At 43.2% G+C, this 25,354-nt stretch overlaps 1 protein-coding gene across 1 annotated transcript in view; it reads left to right on the forward strand.

Moving 5' to 3' along the window:
* Window positions 1-24,989, forward strand: part of LOC139299035 (electrogenic aspartate/glutamate antiporter SLC25A13, mitochondrial) — a 43,528-nt gene extending 18,539 nt beyond the window's left edge. Inside the window, exons 8-18 of the mRNA XM_070921900.1 lie at window positions 3,951-4,044; window positions 5,245-5,329; window positions 7,774-7,858; window positions 9,118-9,276; window positions 11,334-11,386; window positions 11,901-11,981; window positions 16,708-16,848; window positions 19,656-19,794; window positions 22,977-23,135; window positions 23,823-23,913; window positions 24,800-24,989. Of these exons, the coding sequence (XP_070778001.1) occupies window positions 3,951-4,044; window positions 5,245-5,329; window positions 7,774-7,858; window positions 9,118-9,276; window positions 11,334-11,386; window positions 11,901-11,981; window positions 16,708-16,848; window positions 19,656-19,794; window positions 22,977-23,135; window positions 23,823-23,913; window positions 24,800-24,989 (1,277 nt within the window). The remainder of the gene's footprint in view (window positions 1-3,950; window positions 4,045-5,244; window positions 5,330-7,773; window positions 7,859-9,117; window positions 9,277-11,333; window positions 11,387-11,900; window positions 11,982-16,707; window positions 16,849-19,655; window positions 19,795-22,976; window positions 23,136-23,822; window positions 23,914-24,799) is intronic.
* Window positions 24,990-25,354: the final 365 nt, after the last annotated feature.

Here is a 25,354-nt window from a genome sequence, read left to right on the forward strand (position 1 = left end):
CTCAGGGACTGCAAGTGCTCGCCTCCATGTACTACTGGCTGGCCGACAAACACACACTGTACACACACCCGCATGTATCAAGTGTGTGCGTATTTTGTAACACACTATTTCAAACATTTCTCACTTACACACAAGCATTCAGATACATTAACACAGCCAAGCATGCACACATGTGTAATAATCCTGATTGATTCCGTATGTGCAACAAGGCCACTGTTTTGCCTTTGGGACGTCATTACAGCGCTTAACGCCTACACAAAAAGGAGTGCACACATGTGTGTGAGTGTTTGTGTGCGTATGTGCACAGGAGACTTTTACAGAACACAGCTTTTATTGAGCCAGCAGTATACGCCACAAGGCAAACCATGACTGTGCATGTCTGTGAACAGGTTGAAATCAGGTGTGTGTTGATATATGTGTTAACACAATATACTGTAAATGCATCTTTACTAGATAGTGCCAGAGCTGATGTTATGTGAGCCATTTCACTTCTGAAGGTTCTTTAGCACAACACCAATGATTGTTCTAAAATGTTAATTGCAGTGATCAGGTTTTTGCCAGTAGGGTTCTTGACCATGTCACAATCTCAGGTTGTTTTTTTTTTTATATCATTGATGTTTGGCCATGCTAGCAGTGTGGCTCTAGAGATGGTAATGTCTGTCGGTTCGTAAATATTGGATGGATTGCCATGAACTTTTGTGCCGACATTCCAGGTCCCTTGCAAACATGCTAAACTAAGGTGGTCAACATGATAAACATTATATCTGCTAACATCAGCATGTTAGCATTGTCATTGTGAGAAAGTTAGCATACTGATGTTAGCATTTAGCTCAAAGTACCACTGTGCCTAAGTGCAGCCTCACAGATCTGCTAGCATGGCTGTAGACTCTTGTTAAAGTGTTTTTAAAAAAAACTTGCTTTTATGTAATAGCATTTTATTGTTTGTTTTTTGATGTCCCTTTTATGCTTTACTCATATGTTTATTGTCGTGCCTTGCTTTCATTTTTCCTTCTTTTTTTTAACCCATTTGTAATGGGCTTTGTAATTGTTTTCAAAAGTGGCGTATAAATAACAATCATTATTATAATACTCAGAGTAGATCTCCATTAGGCACTCATTAACAACAAAGCACAAATTACAGAAACATAGGATGGTAGGAAAAGTTTAATTTTAATAACTCTCTAATATCTAGGTGTGTAAATGTTCTTAGTCAAAGTTGTTAAGAGTCAGTCCAGAAATGTCAGTAGCTATATCCAAACAGATTTTTATATCACATTTCCTTTTCTTCATCCTCAGTCAGTTTGAAAATCTGAGGTTTTTGCAGAGGACAGTGGATATATGTATGTTCTGTGTGTATGGACAAGGCAGTTATGTGGGACTCTGCTTATCAATTTAGTACTCTATGGGCTAGACCACTTCACAGAGAGGCAGGTAATTATGAAATGTGTATTGAGGTCAGTCAGGTGTGTGTGTGTGTGTGTGTGTGTGTGTGTGTGTGTGTGTGTGTGTAGTGGTGACTACAAGCTAGTTATCAGCATTGTGATCTGTGATCTCCCCAGACAGAACTCTGTCTATGTCTGAGTGTGTGTGTGTGTGCGTGTGTGTAAGTATGCTCTCTCACATGCTTGTGAGCATTACCTGCATGTACCCATGGATATGTGTGTGTGTGTGTGTGAGAGAGAGAAAGAGAGCATGCCTCAGGGGTAAGCTGAGCCTCGGTGAGGTGAATGGCTCCAGTGTAGGACGACTTTGTCACAACCCCAGCCTGCTGCTCTTTGAATAAAGCAGGTCAAACAATGCTGACTCCTCCACTGTAAGCCAGCCTACAGTCAACCTGTTCTTTATTCCACCAACAATAGACCAGGTCTTAAGTTACGGCATACTGAAGCTGCCTCAGAAGGACTCTTGAAGTCCATGACTCTCCATGGCCATATTTTCTATTCTATTTTCTCATGATGAATTCAACAAGCTTTGACACTTACCTCTAAGTTACAACCAAGTCACAGAAGGACTGTTGTGAGTGGCAGAGATGTAGGGGTACTCACCATATAAAACAGCTACTGGCAATTACTTCTGCGTGTCACGGCCTACTTTATCATTCTAATGTTCACATTCCTTTATGTATTCCTTTACAGGGATGGGAGCAAAAAATATGATGAAATGCAACATTTTACCAAGGGGCTTGATCCGGTGTTCATTATCTAATTGGCCATCTATCTGTATATAGATTTGGGGCAGGTAATGGGGAAATGGAAAAATATTGAATTAAAGGTACAACATATACAACATATCTTGTGGAATGCACACATTTTGAGTATGCTGTAACTGAAACTGTAAAAGTTTTTGCTTATTGCACATCGTAACAGCAGTAAATGTGCGAATGCACACTTATCATATTATGTTGGTGCATTGTATGTAGCATAATATCAACTGATGATACTGAGTCTATGATACAGTATCATGAACGGTTAATAAAAGAATAAAAGAGATGTCAGTCACAGTTGTCAGTCAGAGGAAACGGCTCTTGTTTGTGATAACAGATTGTGGCTTTAGGTGATTCATTCAATTCTGTACTACATATTTGTACTTATTTTCATGTTGTAATGGCAGTGTGTAATATATCACACAATGATGAAAATATACCATGACAAACTACATACGTACCAACGTACAACTACAGATAGGTATTAAAAGCAGTGTGTGGTGCTTTTCAGACAAGTTGTAGGTTATGCACTATGACAATGGCATTAAAACATTTTTGTTTACTCCAGGCCAAATTTGCTTTGCTGCTTTTTACCAAAGCCCTGACAAACCAAATAAAAAGATAAAAAAATAAATAAGATACTTTTAAGATATAGCAGTTCCTTGAATGTAAACTAAAAAAAATATGGAATTATAGAATAACAGTTTATTGAGCCTTGGCTTCAGGAGGAGCAATGCACATTCTGTCCTGGTTGTGAAACAGTGGACCAGCTATTCACTCTTGCATGGAAACTACTGCCACAAAATGGGGTGCCAGGGCTGCTGATCAAAGCCATCGTCCTTGTATAACTGCACTGAGAGATGTGTCTGCCTTCTCTGCAGTAGGTCAGATGTCTTCTCAGTGGGCTTTGGGATCCACCAGGGCTGCTCCTCGTCACCTATTCTGCTTGTAATTGTCATGGACAGAATCTCAAAGCACAGCCAAGGAGTTGAGAGTTTTCAGTTTGGTGACCTCTCAATGGCATTTCTCTGCTGATGATTTAGTTCTGTTGGCTCCATCAGGGCATGACCCCCAGCATGCACCAGGGCAGTTTGCAGCTAGGTGTGCAGCTGCAAGTGTATTGTCAGCACCGCCATGTTTTAGGCAATAAAAAGGCCAATTGCTTGCTTTGTGTTAAAGAGTTGGAAGTTGCAAGTGAGGGTATGTATAATGGAGCATGAGATGGATAGCCAGATTGGTGCCCCGTCCACAGTCTTGTTGTGGCCGTGTACTCTCATGGTGACGTGAGCCTGAAAGCGAGGCTCTCAAGCTACCTGTCACTCTACGTTCCTTTACCAGTGGTCATGAGTTTTGAGTTGGTATCTGAGAGCTCCGACATTCAGAAGGAGCTCTGAGATTTGCATTGAAAGGAGGCTGTTTCAGGTTATATCTCATCATGATGCCCCCTGTGTGCCTCACTGTGGAGGTCCCCACACCCAGAACACACTGGAGGAATTATATATATCCCATCTGGCCTTGAAATACCTCGGATCCCCCTGGTTGAGTTAGAGGATGTGGCTGAGGAGAGAAGATAGGCAGTCGAAAATGGAGGGATTTGAAATTGAGATGAGACGCTTGAGATGAGATGTTATTGTGTTTCCCCATTTTTTTTAATCCACATGCATATCTGTAAATGTTGGCTTGTATCTTAAGGTGTGGTGCTCCTCATTTGAGCAAAAACTAAACAAAAATCTGTCTTTCTTTGTAGAGGAGTTCATTGTGGCAGCTCAGAGGTTTGGCCAGGTGACACCCATGGAAGTTGACATCCTCTTTCAGCTGGCTGACCTGTCGGAGGCCCGTGGGTAAGACGGACACAAACACAAACACACACAGGCTAAAAAATATCTACGCTTCAATAAAGAGAAAATCATGCTAGCTTTGATTTAATACCTTAATTTTGATAATGTGACAGTGTGTTTTTTGGTATACCTTGTTCTTCTATGTAATCTAGTCTAGGGGTAGATAATATGATCTCTGAGGAAATAATCATTAGAAATATGAATATGATGGCCATGCAAGTATAGGCATTCATTGTATGTTTCACTGAGAACAGGCTCAAGTTCAGAAAATTGTAGCTATGTTACTGTGGTAATGGAGGAATAGCAGCTCACAACTGAATTATACCTAAGTTATTTAATGTTTTCCTCAGTCAGTCAGGGAGCTGTGCAGAGAAAGTCTATCCTACACTTGCCCCCCAAAGCGCACCTTTAGCCCCAGGGTCCATACCTCAGAGAGACGAGCGCTTTCTTCCTTCTCAAACTTCTCTGCAAAGGGATCAAAAGAATCAGACATGACTACATCAGTGCCAGAGAATCCTCTTTCAGTCAAAAACCAATCCAAACTCCCATTTATCTTTAAAAAAAAAAAAAAAAGGGGGGGCAATTCCAGTCCCTATGATCCGTGGCACACAACAACTGTATGTGTCTCACATTCCCCCACTTCCTTTGCGTCTGCCTCGCGGCTCGACCAGTGCGCTCATAATTTCTAACCCCGGCCTGAGACACCACCTGATTATTATTTCTGGGCAATGGGATACTTTAATAGCTCTCTCCACTCCCCTTGATTGGGGATGCGGGAGATAATAGCCCCAATATTCAGAGGAGAGGGGTAGGGTTGGGGGGGGGGGTTGGCGTTCCCTGTTCCCTCAGCCTGGGAAATCTGGGGCCTTCATACAGATGCAATGGAAAGACTCAGAAAATTTTACATCCAAAGGTTAAACATCTTTGTTATGCTTGGATGAAGGGAAAAAGGAGTGGGAGTTGTCAGTTCATATAGATCAGTTGTCTTACTCAATCATGCCAAGCACAGGTCTTGATCTTTGAATGCCACAATATTTTCACATGGAACGATGGCAAAGTATCTGTAACTTCAGACTGACAGGTAGTGCTTCCAAAGGTCATGGACTTGGTGATGCATTGATGAAATATTATAATCCTCTGAGAGTGAGTTTTTACAACAGTTGAAAGTTACTTGAAACCTCTCACTCTCTCTCTCTTCATCAGACGTGTTGGTTTAGTGGACATTGAGAACATCGCTCCGCTGGAGGAAGGCGCCCTGCCCTACAACTTGGCTGAGGTCCAGAGACAGGTACAGAATATGAAGACTTGTTGATGTGTTTGGTTTCCTCTTCCACACTGGCAGCTCTTTTTCGCCTCAGTACATTCTCTTGGGCTAGATGTTACCATGCTGATAACTAAGATTTATAATATAATTTAGGGAAATCATATCTCCTGTTCACAAGTAATTAATCCTCCAAACAAAAGCATCTGTTTTATTTGCGATTTTGGCGTGAATTACACAATTAATTCATTGTTTTAGACGTCTGTGTAAGTCAAAGAAAAAAAAATACAGGAGACACAGATTCACACAAGTTTTGTCAGATATCAAGTGGAAAGTTTGCCCCCAAAATGCCAGTTGGCCAGTGCTCATCAGCCCTGCTCATTTTCAAAAGTTCATTCCAAGGTTCAGACCAAGTTGTGTCCAAGTAACTTCCCATCACAGACTGAAACTTAAAGAGGCTTTCTTGAGAGAAAACACAACGAGACCTCTCCCTGACATGTGGTTGAAGTCTTAAAAAAAACATACACACAAATCTCACAAATCCAGGGGAAATAAAGACAAGCAGAACCATCCTCAAGACCTGATGAACCTCAAACATGCTTCAAGTTGCAAATGATAGATGTGGAGAGACTTTGCAGCAGCTAACAAGAGCAATTTGTAATGAAGAAAGAGGAAGAAGGACGTATGGACAGCCAGACAGATGAGCAGAGGACTGTTTTCCTTCCCGGGCTGTTTGGTCAGAGTTGTGTTGCCTGGTGGGTTCCAGCGCTACAGTGAAGGCTTGGCCAGGCCATATTGAAGCAGGCGGGGGCCAAAGGGGAGAAAGCAAAGGGGCCCAGCACTATACAGACGCCAGTCCCACCACAATGAGCCACTTTAGGCCTTGTGGTTTGGCCTCGGGGGCTAGCTGGAGCTTTCTCTCATCTTTTGCTAGTTCTCTCCATTTCCTTTTTTGATCTACGCCTCTCTCTCTCTCTCTCTCTCTCTCTCTCTCTCTCTCTCTCTCTCTCTCTCTCTCTCTCTCTCTCTCTCTCTCTCTCTCTCTCTCTCTCATTTCTCTACATGTTTGTCGGCCCTTTCTCTCCTTATATCCTGTTAACTTGTTCCCTCTCTCTCCCTCAAACATCCCGACAGTTAGTAGTTAGTATTGCCAAGTTTCACCAGGCCTCAGGCAGACAGAGCTGAGGAGGATGGTAGAAGTGGAGAAACTCGTGTTTAAAGGAGACATTTGGGCAGGAGGAAAGCTCTGGGGATGAATTATAGAGGGGGGTGGGAGTTCAATCTGACAGGTGGACCTGTTTTAGATACTCCCATCCCCCTCTCTCTCTCACACATACACACACACACATACTTACAACACTCCACCCCCCCTTTCCCCAGGGCGGAGAGGCCAGGGCTGGGCAGACCAGACGAGGCAACAGGTACCTCAGGTGGAGGGTGGCTGATGTTACTGTGTGGCTAATGCAGGCTACTAACACTCTTCTGCTCTTTGCATACCGTGGTGATGTTCATAAGGGTGTACTAAGATCACTGTGATTCCAGTTTTATTTGACGAATGCCAAACGACAAATTTTAACTATACATCTGATATTTATCAGAATATCAGAAAGATTCCATCATTACAATTTTGTGTGCAACAGTCTGTTGTTCAATTTTAAACCAAGAAAGCTTAATATCTTTTGTACTTCTAACCCTAACTCAGGATACATCACACATCTCCTGCAGTAGACAGATAGGTCCGTTGAAAGTTCATTAACAGTAGCTTCTACTTTCAGTCTACTAACGCTGACAATTTGAACTTTTAATCCACCACCTGCTCACTTGTGCAAGGCTTTTACCAGTTATTTGATTTTCTACTGAAATGATTAGTTTGTCAACAAAAAAATAACCCAAGTTTGATGATTAATCAATTTTTTCAAGTAAAAACTGGTTAGAGCTTTTCTGTCACTGTAAAATGAGATGGGCTTTTTTCCACTATTTTCTGGCATTTCATAGTCTAAACAATTAATCAGTTAATCAAATAAAGAATCAACACATTAATTGGTAAAAAATATAATCATTAATTGTGATAGGTGTATCATAATCAAATACTGAATGTCTTGACTGCATATTAAGACATTTTTGTATTCTATTTGTGTTTATCTCATCAATTAGAAACACTTACTCTTATATTTAAGGAGCTTCTCACTCTTTTTCTTGTCAGCGTAGTTTTACTAAATGAGCATTATACTTTACCAATGTCCATCATGAAATTGGAACAGCAGGTGTGACAAGTGATGGATCTAATAGCCTGTAACTGAGCTTGCAGGGTGGTGGAATTAGATGTGTGGCATGCAACATTTTATGAGTATCAATGTCTGAAACAGTGGCTGGTCTAGTGTCATGTCTCTGTCTAGCTGCTCTGGTTTTAATTTGTTGTGTTCCACTTCTGCACTAATGTCTCTATTGTCTCTTTCCCATTGTGTGAGCAGCAGTTGGCTAGTGACGCCTCCCGCCCCATCCTTGTCCAGGTGGCGGAGTCGGCCTACAGGTTCACCCTTGGCTCAGTGGCAGGGGGTAAGAGTCACGCCCCATTGGCTCCCTGCATACCTTCACCCCACCACATACCTACCTGCCTGTGTGCCCCCCCCCCCCCCCCCCCCCACCCTCTGCTGTCCTCATAAGAAAAGGGTGAGAGAGGGAGAGGACAATGGCCCCTCTATTGCCCTCTCCCTTGTTTACAAGAGCAACGGTTGCTCCCCTGCTTAAAGAGAAGTGCTCCCTCTCTTTCTTGTTCTCGCTCAATCTCTCTCTGTCTCTCTTCCCGCTCTTTACCATCCCTCGGTCTCTGTCCTGTCTCTCGCCTCTCTGCGTGCCATGGGAAAACCCTCCTGTGTGGATTCTTTTGTACCTGTGTGAGTGATCAGAAGAGGGAGGATGAGGGCGGGGGTGAAGGGTGGTGCCCAGGCCTTGTGTTTGGCTTCAGACTCCCCACTGTTCTTCTACTCCTCCTCCTCCTCCCTTCCTTCATTCCTCCCTTCCTCCTCCTTCTATCCCAAGGGAGACAGCTTAATAAGGAGGTATGGGTCTGCCATCCCTTCTTTTCTCTCGCTCTCTCTCTAATTAAGTCTGTCGCCTTGGGTCGGTTCTTTTTGTTTTTGTCCGTCTGACAGGCCGGAGACACTGGAAATGAAAACACTTCAACGTCTTTCTTAACATTACCCCCACAAACTTCCCCTTCCTCCTCCATCTTTTCCTCTTCTTCCTCTAGAAGGGTCAGTTCAATCAAATCACAGACAGATATTTTATCACCTATCTCCAGTGTTATTTAGCAAAGCAGGTAGTTTTAGTTTTCCACCCCAATATAATGGAGATGAATGGAATTTTGTTTGTAATGCTCACAGCATTATAAAACATTTTCATATTCTTATCCTTAACCTCTCTTACTTCTTTCTGTGAGGTTTGCTCATGTCAGGGTTCCAATTTGCATTATTAAACTTGTCATAAGGTTTCAAGAAAAAAGTTGAATGTTTCAAATCACTTGTACGTGCCACTTACGAAGAAATCTACTCGTACAAGTGGTTCTTGCATAAGCCCGTTGTCTCTATTAACCTTAGCTTAGGTTAGCTTAAAGGCGTTATCATTTTATTACTGTTGTCTTCACTTGCAAAACACAAAGATGCAGGCACATGGGTGGGATATGGATGCTGTTTAAAGCAACGGGAGGACAATGGTGGCAGTAAACCACATAAGTGAATATGTGTATTGAAATAAACAAACAGTACCCCCATAACATGTGATCAGTATCTAATTAAGCATTTTTTAATTCTCTGTAGCCGTGGGTGCCACAGCAGTGTACCCCATCGATCTGGTGAAGACACGCATGCAAAACCAGAGGAGCAGTGGCTCCCTGGTGGGAGAGCTCATGTACAAGAACAGCTTCGACTGCTTCAAGAAGGTGGTGCGCTACGAGGGGTTCTTCGGCCTTTACCGAGGTCAGTATGCATGACCACTAATTTAAAACTGCATTGTATATTTATTTTTTATTTTTAATGTGTAATGTCAATTATCCTGCAAGTAAGTCTTGGTTGTAAACTGTACAGTTGATACCGTCTTTGACTTCTGCAGCATTTATCCTGCATAATATTGCAGCAGCTGCTGTAGCTTATATGTACTACAATGTTTATTATACTTTCAATATAATGCATCACTTTCCAGATCTTTCTTCTCGACATGTAGAAAACACTCCAACAACAGTATTTCCAACACCATCGTGGTTACCATGGTCATGCTAGAGAGCAGTGTACCAATGCAACACCAAGATACCATATATGTTATTAACTATTAATCATTAAATAAATTGGCCAAACATCCATCCCCAAGTTTGTATTTACGACAGCTTTCAGGAAAAACAACTCACAGGCAGACAAATCCACAAAACAGGTTTTGGAAAAAAAGAGGTGAGATGAGAGAGAAGAAAGAAGAAGTAAGTAGGGACAATATAACAGAAGAGAAGGGAGAGGAGACGAGAGGAGAAGAAAAGTGTAGGGTGGACGAAGGGCGGTGTGAGTTCACCTCTCTGTTGACCTGTCTCCTTTGAAGTGATTACCGGCTGGCTGGGGACTTTCAGAGCAGGACAATGAACACGCAAGGCCACATACTTTTAGGCCTGTGTCACGATGTAGTGATGTCGCATGGACTTATGCACTCATACAAACACACACACAGACACTGAGCAAACGCACAAGTATGTAGGCATGCACTCACGGACGTGCAGGTGACTCCTTGGACATGCAGGTACGCACATACCAGGGCATGACATCCCTAATGACTACCTGCCCTGTCTTCAGAAGCTGGGGTTAGGGTGTCTGTGTCTGTATTGTTGGGGTCGGATTGAAAAGGGTCCCCTGGAACGGTGGCGGGGCCTTTTTAAAATCCCATGATCGTGATTGACAGCACAGGGCTCCCGAGAGGAAACTTGAATGCTTGAATTTCTGTGGGAAACACAAAGGCCATCAAGAGTGGAATGGCTTCACAGACACAGAGACAGACAGGTCTGGCTCCAGATAGATGGCCAGACAGGTACCCTGCCAAACTGTAGTTATGTAATATAAGTTGAAAGTGCTTTCACGGAAAACCTTGGAAACAATCTGCTGAGAGAAGAATGTGGAATCAGCAGCGCAAAATTGGCACAATTACTAATCTAGTGTGATGCCGGGATCTCTCATAAACAAAACAGCACAAGAGAAACAGGAGCATCTTTCCAGGGGTTTTTTATTGGGATGATTTTGCCAAAATAAATTAGGTGTATTTTCCCATGTAATTTCATGCGTGTGTACACATGAATATTCTGTGTTGAAAAAAATATTTAAAAAATGATTTTGGTTTGCATTTTTCTGAGGTACGGGTCCAAATTGAGTATATGATTATGTGTGTGTGTGGCCTTGTTACACACAAACTACTGTAGATTATTAACTGTGTTTGTTACTTTAAGTAAATGCGTGTGTGTGTGTGTGTGTGTGTGTGTGTGTGTGTGTGTGTGTGTGTGTGTGTGCTTCTTGCCTTGGGGCTGGGGAGGGGGCCAAGTTTCATTGTGCTCTGTTGTGATTATTTTGTTTATTTTTATCCTGCTCTGGGTTGTAATTGAGGTCTGCGTAAACTTTTGGTTGGTTTGTTTTATACTCTGCCCTTTTTTCCTATTCTGGGAAGCAGTTTCTCTCTCTTCATCCTCTCTTTACCCCTTCTTCCTCTCTCTCTCTTATTGCTACTCTGATGTCCCCACACTCCACATCAATAGATTTCATTAGCGTCTGGGGGATCTTGCAGGGTCGGACGCATGCAGCGGGAAGCCACATATCATGTGGCGTGTGTGGAAGTGGTATATGTATATGTATATGTATGTATGTATGTCTGTGTGTGTGTGTGTGTGTGTGTGTGTGTGTGTGTGTGTGTGTGTGTGTGTGTGTGTGTGTGTGTGTGTGTGTGTGAGTGAGTGAGTAGGGGTACCACAGCCCTCTTTTTTTCTAATCATCTCGTCGTTTTCTAATGATAGGTCTCGTACCACAGCTACTGGGTGTGGCGCCCGAGAAAGCCATAAAGCTCACAGTAAGTCACAGCATTAGAAGGCGCATCGACACATGCATGCACATTCACACAGACAGAGATGCATGAGGTTCTTCCATCGCTTCAATCTTTTGGATTCTATCTTTTATGTGATACTATGTCCATAACACACAAATAGATGACCTACTGTATAGTTTCATATAGTTGCATTCACATAAACTTGCAACTGTTAACTGCCAATCAGACATCTTGATTAAAAGCATTTACAGCATTTGATTTGTTGTGCACACGGTGGCATACAACATCAGCATTGCTGTTGTCGTTACAACATATGTCAATAACTGCTAATTAATGCTTTATGCTTGTCAATACCACAAATGTAAAGTTATAAACTCCAGTAGTGAATTAAAACAAGGATATCCCTCAGTGTAAATATACAGTGTCCTACATAAAACATTGTACATTGTTTGTTGACTGCATAGTCATATTGTGTTCCACCATACCAGCTTTAAACATCCTTGGTCTTTGCCTGATATTACTACCTTTGTGTTTCCAGGTGAATGACTTTGTGCGAGGAAAGACCAGACAGAAAGACGGCACCGTCCCGCTGGCAGCTGAGATCCTGGCAGGTGGATGTGTGAGTCTCAAGTCGACTGTTAACATTTCTTACATTTCGTAATGAGAACTTATTCACTCATTTGCAAGTGAAGTGACTTAACTAGGTCACTGGTAGCAACCTGGACAGACTTTAAGACCACCCCAACAACTTTTAAAAAGACAGTTTACACATTCAGCCAAGACCCTATGTAATGTATATTTTACCTTCTTAACGTTCAGGCTTTCCAATCCAATCAAATAGGGCTGTGTTCAATGTGCTAATAATTAGCTGAAGTGAGGTCTGAACAACTAAACAGACTACACTCATATAAATGTTGTGCATTGTGGTGTGCAATTTGAAGAGGATAGTTTTAGATAACGTAGTCACACTCTTTATAGTTCACATTACATTGGACATCATGATAAGTTTGAGCATTAAAACTTTACATTTATGCACTGCAGCTTAACGCAGTTTAGGGAGGAGGGAGTGGAGAGCTGAATATATGGAATGTATAGAAGTGAAATGGGGAAAAAAAGATAAGTCACTTTGTCAAAGGCAGTAGGTTCCTCTCAGTTTTTATTAAAGAGGGATTTTCATATTTGAAAGTAAACCATACTTGACATAGACTATATGTAATTATGGTGTCTGGCTCTATATGTGAATTCTGAATGACTAAAACAGCAGTGCTAACAATTTGTCTTGATCAAGTGAGAGTGTCTAATCCTATCGAACAGTCCCACCTCTTCACAGGTAAAGGCTCCTCTCAGCTCCTCTCAGAGTCAATCTCTCACTACGAGCTGTATGAGAGTGTTGTCGGTGTGAATGTGGCCACAGCTATTCAGCATGTTTGCAACAGTGTGCGAGTACTTTGCTCAAATACAGTCAACATATTTCAGTGTTCACCTTTATTTTTCCATAAAAGCCCAAACATGGAGCCTCTCTTGCTCTCCCTCTTCATCATCCTGGCTCTTCAAAGTGCACTGTGCAGAAACGATGCAGTACAGTACACAGACAGTGTATACAGTACTAAGGCAGCATACATCTCCTAACTATGTTTGCCAGTTTTGAGTACCGCCCCTCTGACAGTTGAGCAGACAGACATGGACCTGTTTGGATGCCAGAAGTCGCCGTTTTGTTGATGGAACGTGTAAAGATCACACATGAAAGAGCAAACGTGCATACTGTATATGCTCGCAGGAGTGTGCACATATATGACAAACAGAAGAGCATACAGGTGCACGAACACACACACACGCACGTACACACTCTTAAAAGGAGGAAACGAAGATTGACAGCGACTGCTACCTGAGACTACCCCCCCCCCACATGTCTGTTACCTGCTCCCCTCCCATCATAGGTTTTGATCACTGAGCTGTCACAGTCTACCCCCAACGCATGTATGCACACACACACACACACACACACACACACACACACACACACACACACACACACACACACTGTGAGTCCATCAAGGCTGGCAGCTTTAGCCTGAGCAAATGAAAGAAGGTCTTTCACTCAACCCTCTTTTGATGCTGATCACTAAAGCAAAGTATTTCAGGATACACAAGTCATTATGGGTTTAGCTCCACTCAGGCACATTCAATTGACCTTATTAGTTCTAGGAATATGGTTAAGAAATGTTTCAGCATGGTACATTTGCTGTAATTTTGCGTTCCATTTTGGATAGCAATGTTGTTTTGTGACAGAGTCAAAAATGTAAAAAAGTGTTGTAACTACAGGAAAGCAATTGTACCGAAGAAATGTTCTGTACTGTGCTCGGTGTGAAAAGTCGGGGTTGTCTTTTTTTTTATACAACCCATGTGGTTTGAGAAGCAGAAGCATAACAGATGCAGAGGGAGAGGAGAGGATAAATGTAGAGGAGAGGAGTGTGGATGGATGGATTTTTCCTCTTTTCCTCCGTGAGCCGTCGTGACAGCTCCTTTCATCCTGGCTGAGGCCCCGGTGTTAGTGCTGGCACTGCGCTCTGCCTGCCACTTTATCTTACACACACACACACACACACAACACACACACACACATAGAAGTCGAACCCTCCTGAACCCTGTTTTAGTGAGGCTCCAGCCACAGCACATGAAATCTGTTTATATCATTGGGTAGCTGTGAAAGTGTTGGTTTGGACCACAGTGTCAGCCTCAGGTCCACAGTCTATGAAGCAAAAGACAGAAAGACAGAGAGACAGAGAGGGGAAACAGGGGAATGGTCATGGTCGCTTTCTGTGTCATAAACTTCTCAAAGCAACTTCTTTATCTCCTCTAATGTGCCGTTTTGCCTCCCCCTCTTCTCTGCTCCTCTCCTCCTCTTGCTCCCTCCTCTTTCCCCTCTCTTAAACCCATGGCTCAGCACCATTAAGCTCCAGTGCGTGTTGCCAGTTTCTAATGATTATTTGGTAAGAATGGCATGCTCCGTTGACTGAGCTGGCTGGATGCTTATCTGGCAGTTACTGGCCTGCGTTTTAGGACTTAAGTTACACAAAATACTTACTGGGTCATTACTGAGAGGAGGAGTGGGGTAAGACTGAGAGGCAAAATACAGTCATACTTTGTTCGCATTCATTGTGAATGTTTCACAGTTTGCATGGCTGGTTTAAGTCTTTGTACTGGGTTTCTTATTCAGGCCCTGCTGTGAATTATGAAAACATTATCAGAGAATCTAATACACACACACACACACACTCAGACCTGCACATGTAGCATGAAGGGTGTTAAATACAAATGAAAGTGTGATTGTTATTCATGGAGAGCAGCTCATGTTTTCAGTGGATGCTAGTCTGTTGTATGGCCATAAGTGAGTGGTTGGCGTGTGTCTTTGTGTTGGGAGGGGGGGGTTACTCAAACTTTACACATGGCCAGGAGCTGTGATGCGTGCATAAAGTGCTGACGTCCCAGGTTTCTAAGGATCACCTTGCCTTGTAATTACCTGGGAATCATGAGAGAGCCGCCAACGCTGTCACTCCATAATCACAACCCTCAACCTCACTGCCTCAACCTCGACCTTCCCTCACTTCTCTTGTTTTGACTACTCCTCTCTCTGTTTCTGTCTCACCGTCTCTCCCTCTCTCATTAGCTCACTCTGTTTGTTTGTCTGATTCTCTCCTTTCTGTCCGTCTCTCTCTCTCTGTCTCAGACTCTCAAAGTTAGTTATTTTCCACAGCGAAGTAGGAATCGTGGGATGGTGAAGCGCAGAAAAAGCTCTGCTTTGTCACTCCTTTTATCTTATGTTGTCAGGACTAATTGTCAGCTCATCTCTCTGAACAATGTTGTTGTTTTACTCTCCTTGAGTAAACAACATCTCCATCTCCAGTCTCATTAGTATCCAATTGAAGCAGCCAACACTGCTAGGGGCCGGAGCCAATAGCCTCTTAATGCTTGCGCCATTAGCCAGCATGTAATCAACTTAGTTATTTCCATAAAACAAGTCATAAAGAGTTAGCTGTGAAATGTAGCAGTTTTAGAGCAGCAGCCCTCCTGCTATTCACAGCCTCTCATTGGGTCTGGAAGGGAAGCTGTAGCCCACTACACTCTGTGTTATTTAAAAAGCGGCTGCACACACCTTCAATGAGACTATTATGGTCTCTGTCTCTCCCTCCTCCCTCTCTTCTCTTAGGCAATATATGGTAACACTTAAAACTGAGGGACATTTAGTAAAAAATATGCCCATGCTGCAGATTAAAGCTTGATGCTTTCCCGTAAGGCAAGAAGCGAAAAGCACAATCCGTCATTCATAACGAAGCGAATGAAATAGGGGGAGACAAGGGAGAGAAACAACAACAAACAGACCAGGCCTATTTAAGACAGAAACGGCGCCATGGCAACCGATTGCTATCTAATTGCGATGTGCCGCCCTTTTGCGTGTAGCTACAGTAACCACTGGCAACCGTAGCAAAAGAGAGACAATATTAGAGAAGATGAGAGAGATCATTTGAGGAGGAGGTCAAAGCAAGAGACAGAGAGAGAGAGAGAGAGAGAGAGAGACAATGCTGGAAAACACATTCAGAGGAAGAGAGTGAGAGAAACAATTAAAGGAAAATGGACGACACAGAAGTCAGAAAAAAAGCCCACTTTCCAAATAGAGATCTTCAAACGGTGTAAACATTTCTCAGTATCAAGAAGTATTCTGGAAATGCTGTCATGCTCCCTGACTAGACACAGTTAACCATTCGTCTTGCCACAGCTCCACCACAGCAGCTCCCTCTCACACTTTAAAGCCCTGCCGACCTGAAAGGCACCGAAACCAGTCTGAACTTGCTGCAGTATTGTTTCCCTCCCCTCACAAGTACAGGTTTTGGAGAATGGTGTGAAGTGAGAGGTTAGAGAGAAAACGAGAAGTCAGAGTCCCCGCAGGGTCTGTGTGATGAAGACAAACAGCTGACAGACTCGACTGCATCAGCTGGATTTCCCGCTCCTCTCCTGCGCTCTCCTCCTCTCGACATGTTTGTTTTGCAGCTGGTTGCTGAGGCGGCACTATTGTTAAGTTGCATCACTTGCCGCAATTGCATAGAAGCAAGATAACAGTTACATTTTCAATCTTGATTCTATTATAATGTTTTTTTATTCAATGGGTGTGTTATGTTGACAAAACACTTCATCTTCAGTGGAACTCATATTAAACATGGACAAAATGAATGTTAAAATCAGGTGTTTGCTGCAGCCAATATATTAAAGTCAGTTTTCATATTTAACTTAAGTATCCAATCCATTTCTCGACTTTTTGAAGTTCATTCCAATGATTTCTTTTTGTCCAGGCTGGTGGCTCCCAGGTGATCTTCACCAACCCACTGGAGATTGTAAAGATCCGTCTGCAGGTGGCAGGAGAGATCACCACAGGGCCGAGGGTCAGCGCCCTGTCCGTCATCAGGGACCTAGGCTTCTTTGGACTTTACAAGGTGAGAAATGTGGTTGGGGTCAGAGGTGCATGTATAGATCATTACACACAATGTAATGTGGTTAATTTCACGTCTTCTCATGTGTCTTGGTGGCAAGTTTGAACTGTTCCATTAAGAGATATTAAGGCTAACACTGGTATCAGACCAAATGTGCACGAGGGAGAAACTAGTTTGTGTTTGAGGTAGTGTGCACAATGAAGAGAGCCATAATCCTACAAAGCAGCTAACTAGGATGCTACAGACTACATGAGATGAGAAGAAGGGAAGTGAATGTTCATGCTTCTAAAAAAGCCGATGAAATGAACTCTGAACAGTTAAAAATCAGCCCAGTGCAACATCATCATCAGTAAGAGGATATTGGACATGATGATACTTTGATGACAGATGTTGAAACTGAAATCTTTAAATGAGAGGTGGAGTCGTGGTGGAAGCCCAAAGCCATATTTCATGTAACGCTGAATTCAAGTTAGATTTGTTGCTACTAGATTCATTGGCAAATCATTGCCAGACGTCCAGTATCCATTCTATTGTGTTTTCATCAGCCTCACAATTTCACAACAATCTATTATTTCTCATTACTATTATGACTAAATCATATGTGATTTTCCTATTAACTATTGTACAACTATACATATGACCTTACCCCACATCAGCTATCACTTAAATCAACAATTCCATGTGGTCTTCTGTTCAAGAACAAGAAAAGGCACAATTTATGCTAAAAGCTGTATTTAACCTTAATTGCCATAATTGGTATTTTTCAATGGCACAGGGCTAAAAATTACTGCGCACTGTTTGAGCATATTAGGGTTGTATGATATTACGCACCCAACACATTGTGGAGCAAGCGGGAAAGATTATAGTGTCATAAGCGGCTAATATAAAAATATTGTTGCGTTGGTGTTTTAAAGGATATTTTCTGCATTTTCATAATTATTATTCCTATAAATATTATGACTTCTAACATCAGTCTGTCGACAGTGAGGTGCACAGCCACACAGTGTCTTTTGGATGCTGTACCAGTTAGACAGGAGGGCTGTAGAGCTGTGGCTACCGCTAACATTAGCAGCGCAACTGGCTAGACAAGGACATTAGCCCTCAGGGTGAAACAGAGGATGTCTAATTAAATTACATAAATAAGTCCTAATGGAGCGTGGCAGGGGAGACTCTGCTTCAACTGTAAACACAATCAACTGTGAAAATGTCAATCTCATACCTGCGGTTGTATTAATTTGCAAGTAAGATGATGGCACTTGTGTTGCCAAATTCCAAGTAGTAAACTATTTTTCTATGACGATCTTGTCTTCCTTAGACCGGACCGCACAGACGTCCATGTAAACCTTTTGCTTCTGTTAACAAGTCTGTAAGAGAATGTGGAGCCTCCCCTTGTCTCTGTCTACCTGCCTACCTGTTCCTGTGTTTGTAGTAATTTATGACTATGTTGAAGTATGTGTGTGTGTGTCCATAAAGCTACTGTCTCCATTCAACTGTCTGGGAGACTGCTGCGTTACCCATAAGAGTGTGTGTAAATGTGTGCTCGTGCACATACTTCATGTTCGTCTCCTGGTCCATGCATTGAGACAAGACAAAGTGCATTGAGAAAGCAGTAGCGGTGTTGGCGGTGGTGGTGGTGGTGGTGGAGGGAAGGTGGGGAGGAGACGAGCTCCAGCCTGCAAGCCCCAGACGGGCTGGCTCCGGAGGGGCTGCACCCAGGCACAGAGCTGCCTTTGTCAGGGTAATTATCCTGACGCTCACCCTCTGCTGGTGGAGCTACTGGTTGGTAGGGTGGCTAACGCACTAGCGCCACCATTCATTACTGGGGGAAAGTTGTCAGTGTAGGAATATGGACCCAAGTGGTGTTTCATGTTTATGGACTTGTTGTGTGTTAAGTTTTTCTAGTGTGCAGGAGTACATTGGAGGCGTTTTGCAAAGTAATTTAATTGCATCTCATTTTCTATACACACACTCTCTCTCGGCTGTGCGCTCTGCCACCGTTACCCTGATATTGAGGTTTCTTGTCCCAGTCCCTGTCCTGCCTCGATAGAATCTCCCAGCTTTCAGCATCCTCTCGGGCCCAGGCCAGCCAGCAGGAGGGACAGGCAGGCAAGAAGTGCCAGAGGAAAGAGAGGAAAAGAGATAGCCCAGGTATCTGCCGATCCTCTCCCTGTTTGTGTGTGTGTGTGTGTGAAGGAACCAAAGGATTATCCCATAGGAGTTAAATGAAGCCTGTCCAAAACAGGGAGACCCGGCCCAGCTCTTTAAATGCCTCCTGTTGACTGTAGCTGCTGTATCAAGAAGGTGGCAGTGGGCCAACCGGCTTGAAATACAGCAGGAAACTCAATAGGCTTGATGATATAGTGTTGTTTACAGTGGAAGACGAGGAGTCATCTTCGTCAGCCAGTCTGTCTTTCCCTGCTTTTCCCACTCTTTTTTTTTTTTTTCTGTCAGCTTTGCTTTTGGAGTTGCCTCCCTCACCTGCTGCTGAGGACACACATCGTTTGCACATGGAGAGACATGATTTGTCTGGCATGTTGTGGTCGATATTTCAGTTCCTGGAGTCTTTTGGCAGAAGTTTCTTTGGCAGTAACATCAGTTGATGCCTGATTATCTGTTTTGTGAACGGACTGTTGATGTTACATATTGTGGCTAGAAAAAACAATTAATCTTCTGAGACCCGAGCCAGAAGTCAAGGTTTGAATCCCCCGAGCAATATCACTCTTTCTCTGCTCTCCTTACTGAGAGTTTAACTCCTAACCCAATATTATGACCTAAAACAAATCCTTTTCCCTCTGACTGTCTTCCACTAGGGTTCCAAGGCCTGTTTCCTGCGGGACATCCCCTTCTCAGCCATCTACTTCCCCTGCTACGCCCACATCAAGGCTTACCTCACTGAGGAGGACGGGCGGATAGGGCCAGCCAAGATGCTGCTTGCTGGAGCGCTGGCAGGTAAAGTACTTCCATCCCTCCAGCCTTTACATAGACAGAACCAAGATCAGGTTTGGAGGCAAAAAAAGTTTCCAGATAACAAAACAGTTTTTGCAAGAATTGTACCTGCGGGCTCCTTGAATAAAAGTCAAAAGCACCTATGTGTTCTTCCTGGAAAGCTTTTCTCAAAGTACTGAACGTACTGTTCACAAGAGTAAGAAGATATGGCAGCAGGAAAATTGTAATTTGCCTTCTAGTTTTTTCTCTGTAAATGGTAAAATTTTTATTCTGAATTGGTAGTGTACTTCATCTGGTACTATTAAGACTGAATGTAGCCAGTAAACATTATTCATTTCTGTCATAATTGGCATGCTATGGGCATGCCACTATGAACATTTAAGCAGGCCTTAAACAATATACATGTGTGCGGCATTAAATAAAAAATATTCACAGGTTTGCCAGGTTAAGACAACCATGTTCCTGCAGTTACGGAGCAACATTAGAATTAATTTGTAGTCGCCGATGTAAGTCTGATTTTTACTCTCATTTTAGGTCTCCACCAACTCCTGAAAGAAATATCTTTAGCTGCTAAATGCTCCTCTGTGTTATAATTGTATTTTGGGATCATCTCTGTTGAGTCTTTGTCTAAGATCTTTTACGCTCGACAACTAATAGAAGAAGTCACACAAATCTCAGACTTTGTAATCAGTTCTGTTACAGTACAGCATACCTTTATTACCTGTCATTACTGAATTCATCTCATGCTGCCAGGTGCAACAACCATTTGACACGCAGCTTCTTTGCAGTTAGTTTGTTTGGGCTCTACAACCCCATGTTGCCTGTGAGAGTGTGTTCATAACTTGAAAATATTTGACCATTCATAGTGAGCCAGGAAGCTTCAGTCGCTGAGGTAATGTGTAGAGCACTGAAGTTTATGAAATGAAATCTTTGGTCAGGTCCCGTTTTGAACCGTGTGTGAGAGCAGGTCTCACTCAGCCTGCAGTAACAGTAACAGTAACAGTAGCAGAGCTCAGAGTTTGGAAGCCAGGCAGCCTCTGACCGCAGGCTCCATGGCGGTAGCTGCTAATTAGAGCGCTGCTCAGTGATTGGGGACTGGGGTTTTGGAGCTCTGCAGCAGGGAAGCGCCTCAGATGCCTGCCAACCAGGCCGGCAGGGAGGCTTTCCAATCCTAATATATTGTACACACACACACACACACACACACACACACACACACACGAAGCAAGCACACAAACATGCCCATGCATACTTTGTGCATGTTCACCCTGCAAGAATGCATACAGTCCCGTCTGTAGGTTAGTCATAACAGTGAGCAGAGGACCAACATCCACTGATGACTTAACAACTTTATCCTCTGCATGAAAATATGATTTATCCAAAGCAGAGTTTTAATATTAGATTTATAATATACAAAACACTAATAACAGGGCAGCACTCCCTGCCAAGTTAAAAGGCTTTAGAACATTTGCATAAAGGACTTAATATCTGTTTTGAATCCTCAGAGATATGTCAGCAGCACTCTCTTTTTGACGCAGAGGCGCAGCCCAACACGGAAAAATCATAAATCCTGCCTCCCTCCTCCATTTTTTTACTCTGGTTTCTCACCACAAGACTGGCAGCCACGGCCCACAGACTCCGAGCTGAAACGAGCCTCATGATTTCTTTATTTTTTTCGTTACTTCGACACATTTATCATCCTTCTTTCACATATATTTATCAGCGGTTACAGCATTCTGGCAATTAGTGTTTTACAGTCAGCACAGGAAATTGAATTACATGCTCAGTTTGCACAGCATTATTTAGCCAGGCATTACTCTGCTCTGTGAAGAACATAGTGTTGGCCATCTCTAACATCTCGCGTTAGCTCTGTATGTGAGAAAGAGTTATGGAGAGAATCTTTGGCCTTATTCGCTGTGGGGTGTAAGGAATATCCATGTTGTTGTCCGACTGTTCGTCAACAGTTACTGGCCAGATTACCTTGAGATTTGGCATGAATATTAATGATCTCTAATATTTTCGGTGAATTCCCTAAATTTACTTTAGCACAGCGGTCAGGTCAAATATTTTTGTCCATGGCAGTAAACTGATGTTTTCATGTAGTCATGTATGGTTGAAACACTTAGTTGATTTATTGATTAGTCTTTTCAAGCAAAAATATCACACATTCTTAAATTTGAGTATGAAGGAAAAAATGTATCCTGTGGAGTTTTTAAGACTTTTTGGGGTTTTTTTCCCCCTATCTGGATAGAGGGTGTTATGTGCTGTACAGATTGTAAAACTCCTTGAGGCAAATTTGTGATATTGGGCAATACAATAAATACAATACAGTACAGTTTTAAGGCTTAAAATAAATGTTAAATAATAAGTAGTATTAGTACAATCTACCTGCTCTACCTCAGATCCCTTGTTCTCTACCACATCTCCTCAAAAAACACAGGAAGCTTCCTCTCCTCCTCCCCTCCTCTCCTCTCTTATCCTCCCCTCCTCCCCTCCTCCCCTCTCCTCAGTTCAGTGCAGGTGGTCAGTCTCCACCGGGTGCCAGTCTGCTACCTAATGCTGAGTTGATTAGGCTTGCTGAATAGCTCGTTTGGCCGTTACAAAAACCAAGAAGTCAGAGTAAATCGTCAAGAGGGCAGTTGATGGTAATAACCGAGCCATCAATGATTGAGTCCATTCATGGCTGAAGTGGCTGGAGTGGGGGCTCTGCAGTCACTCCCTTTAGTCAACCAGTCACTTTCGGCAGCACACGGGGCACAGTGTGCATTGCTCTCATTACCGTCCATTGTCTGGCCCCTTTCAAACGGCTGTAAGGAAAGTGGGAGAGAGAGGAAAGGAAGAAAAAAGGTAGAGATTAAATAATGGCCTCGCTGGTAGTATGGATTGGTTGATGGTGAAGTGATAGGAACTGGCCCCTACTTGTGTATAGTGTATGTATGCGGCAGACTTGCTGCAACATGGTCAAGATCCAAGATGACGTGTTTTAAAAGAGGGAACAAAGAACGCTGAAACCACTCTACCAGATGCAGTAACGATGATGTGCAAGATTTCATTCGCTCGCTGATGGCTGCTTTCTGCAAATCGTCTCATTTGTTTGGGGCTGACTTTAGGTTTGTGCTCTATTTAGAATCAAACACATCCGAAAGCATCACGTGACTAAACAGCTCTTGCATTCTTCTCCACAGGCATGCCAGCGGCCTCTCTGGTGACCCCAGCAGACGTGATCAAGACCAGGCTGCAGGTGGCGGCACGTGCCGGTCAGACCACCTACAGCGGCATGGTGGACTGCTTCTGGAAGATTCTCAGAGAAGAGGGACCCCGGGCTTTCTGGAAAGGAGCTGGAGGTAATGTTCACTGAGGTCAACATCTAATGATGAAGAGAAGAAGAACAACCCCCCCCCCCCACACACACACACACACACTTGAACAGTTACAGTTTGATTTCCTCACTAAAATCTCTCTGAACAATGTCCTCTGACTGTCCAGCCACCAAACTCCAATGAGAGAGTCTCTGATTCTCTCCTCTGAGTCACTCTCAGTGATCACCATGCGCTCACAGCAATAATATTTACAAGCAGGTGCAGTGAGTGCTCTGCAGACTGCTTCACCTCCCAGGCTACACACAGCAGAAACTGAAAAGGGCTGCAAAAAGTATCCATGACGCCCAAAGACTGAGTTGGCTGCTCACATATCAAACATGTAAAGAGAAAACCAGGGAGAAAAAAATCTCTTCATCAGGATCAACTTTAGGACACTAGCATTTCTTTTCTTTCTTCTGCTAATCGGTGCACAATATATTCAGCATCTTTCACATAAATGTAATTTGAAAGTATGTAAAAGTACATATAATGTTGTAACATATCTTTATTTTCATTTTCTTTTGTATACGTGTAACTGGAATGTTGTTGTTGTTGTGGAACCTCTGACTTCATCGTGTCCCCCTCACTTCTGAATCCAAACCTTGATTATACGCTTGTGTAGATTAGCGTCCATATGAATTTAAATGAACACACTTCCACGTCTTCCTGCAGCTCGTGTGTTCAGGTCCTCGCCTCAGTTCGGAGTGACCCTGGTGACCTATGAACTCCTGCAGCGCTGGTTCTACATCGACTTTGGAGGACAGTAAGTCTCCTTCTCTCTTACAAACCTTCCAGCGAGCATGGTTTTCTGTTTTAGACCATCTCCTGCCAGAACAATAGGGTTCATTTCCACAGACAGAAGCTGCTCTTGGTATCCTGCCTCCTCCACCACAGAGAAAGAAATGCCACAAGAACAAAAATAATTTCTGTGCACATTAGCTGACAGACTGAAGCCCACCCTCAAAGCTCTGGATGTGACAATTTTCTCAAACTCGCGCACAGTGATCAGGGCAGGCGGCACCCATTTGACTTGTACATGTACTTTCCCCCACTTCTGGGATTGAAACAAGCTCATTGTCCTCCTCAAAATAGGTCCCTCTCAGGAATAATTCTCTCCTTTTCTAAAGTTAAAAAGGTCCAGTGGGGAAGAGAGGTGGCGAACCTCTCCAGAGATGACTGAGAAAATGCTTCTTTTAATGGACAGCTGCGTTGCACATGCATGTGTTCGCTGGATGGCTCATGACTTGTACATGTAGCTTTCCCTAAAGACTCGCAGTGGAACCAAATCAACTGCAGATCCAGTGAAGACTTGCTGTGGTTTCTGAGCGAGTCGCTGTGTGCTCCTCTGCTGTCCGCGTTGGCATCGAATCACAGAGCCCGACATGAAATCAATGAGGGATTTGATTTAGTTCTGCTCAAACCGTTCCACTTTTGATTTTCTATTAAGATGTTTATTTCTGTGGTGAACAGTGCTGAATATGATAATAATAATTAATGATAATTATAAAACATCTTGCACTGTGTTTAAGTTGTTTGACACTTTCCCTCTCTTACTCCTCACCTTTCACTCCCTTTTTTCTCTTTTGTTCAACTCTCTCACTGCCTCTGGCTTCCTCCTCCTCGTCTCTCTTTCCCTCTCCACACCGCAGAAAGCCGGCTGGCTCAGAGCCCACCCCCAAGTCTCGGATCAGCCTGCCGGCGCCCAACCCCGACCACATCGGAGGCTTCAGGTTGGCCGTGGCCACGTTCGCTGGCATCGAGAGCAAGTTTGGACTCCATCTCCCACGCTACACGGTGCCGGCGGCAGCAGAGGCCCCCTCCAATGCAAGCACCCCCTGAACCTCCACGGGTGGGGGGGTAAGGGAAAGGGAGGGCTTGAATGTTTTTCACCATGTCATTGTCTGTAGCATTTTATGTTACTTTTAAAGTTATTTATAATTTGTCATGATATATATATGGTAGTCTATAGGCAACCATATTGATTAGTGATCCGATAGGCATGGGTCCTCAAAGAACAGTAGGACTGGTGGAGTATTTATTTTACCTTTGATTGACGATGTATAGAGTTGTATTATAATGTGGTTTACAGCACACAGGCAGCAGAAGTTTAAACAAACAGCATCAGAAACTACATACAGTTGCAGCTTTTTCCAGTGTCTTCCTCTTGTTGCTTTATAATCAAAAGCACATCCCTCACATGATCA

The sequence above is a fragment of the Enoplosus armatus genome, chromosome 16, assembly GCF_043641665.1.
Source record: "Enoplosus armatus isolate fEnoArm2 chromosome 16, fEnoArm2.hap1, whole genome shotgun sequence".
Classification (NCBI taxonomy): Eukaryota; Metazoa; Chordata; class Actinopteri; order Centrarchiformes; family Enoplosidae; genus Enoplosus; species Enoplosus armatus.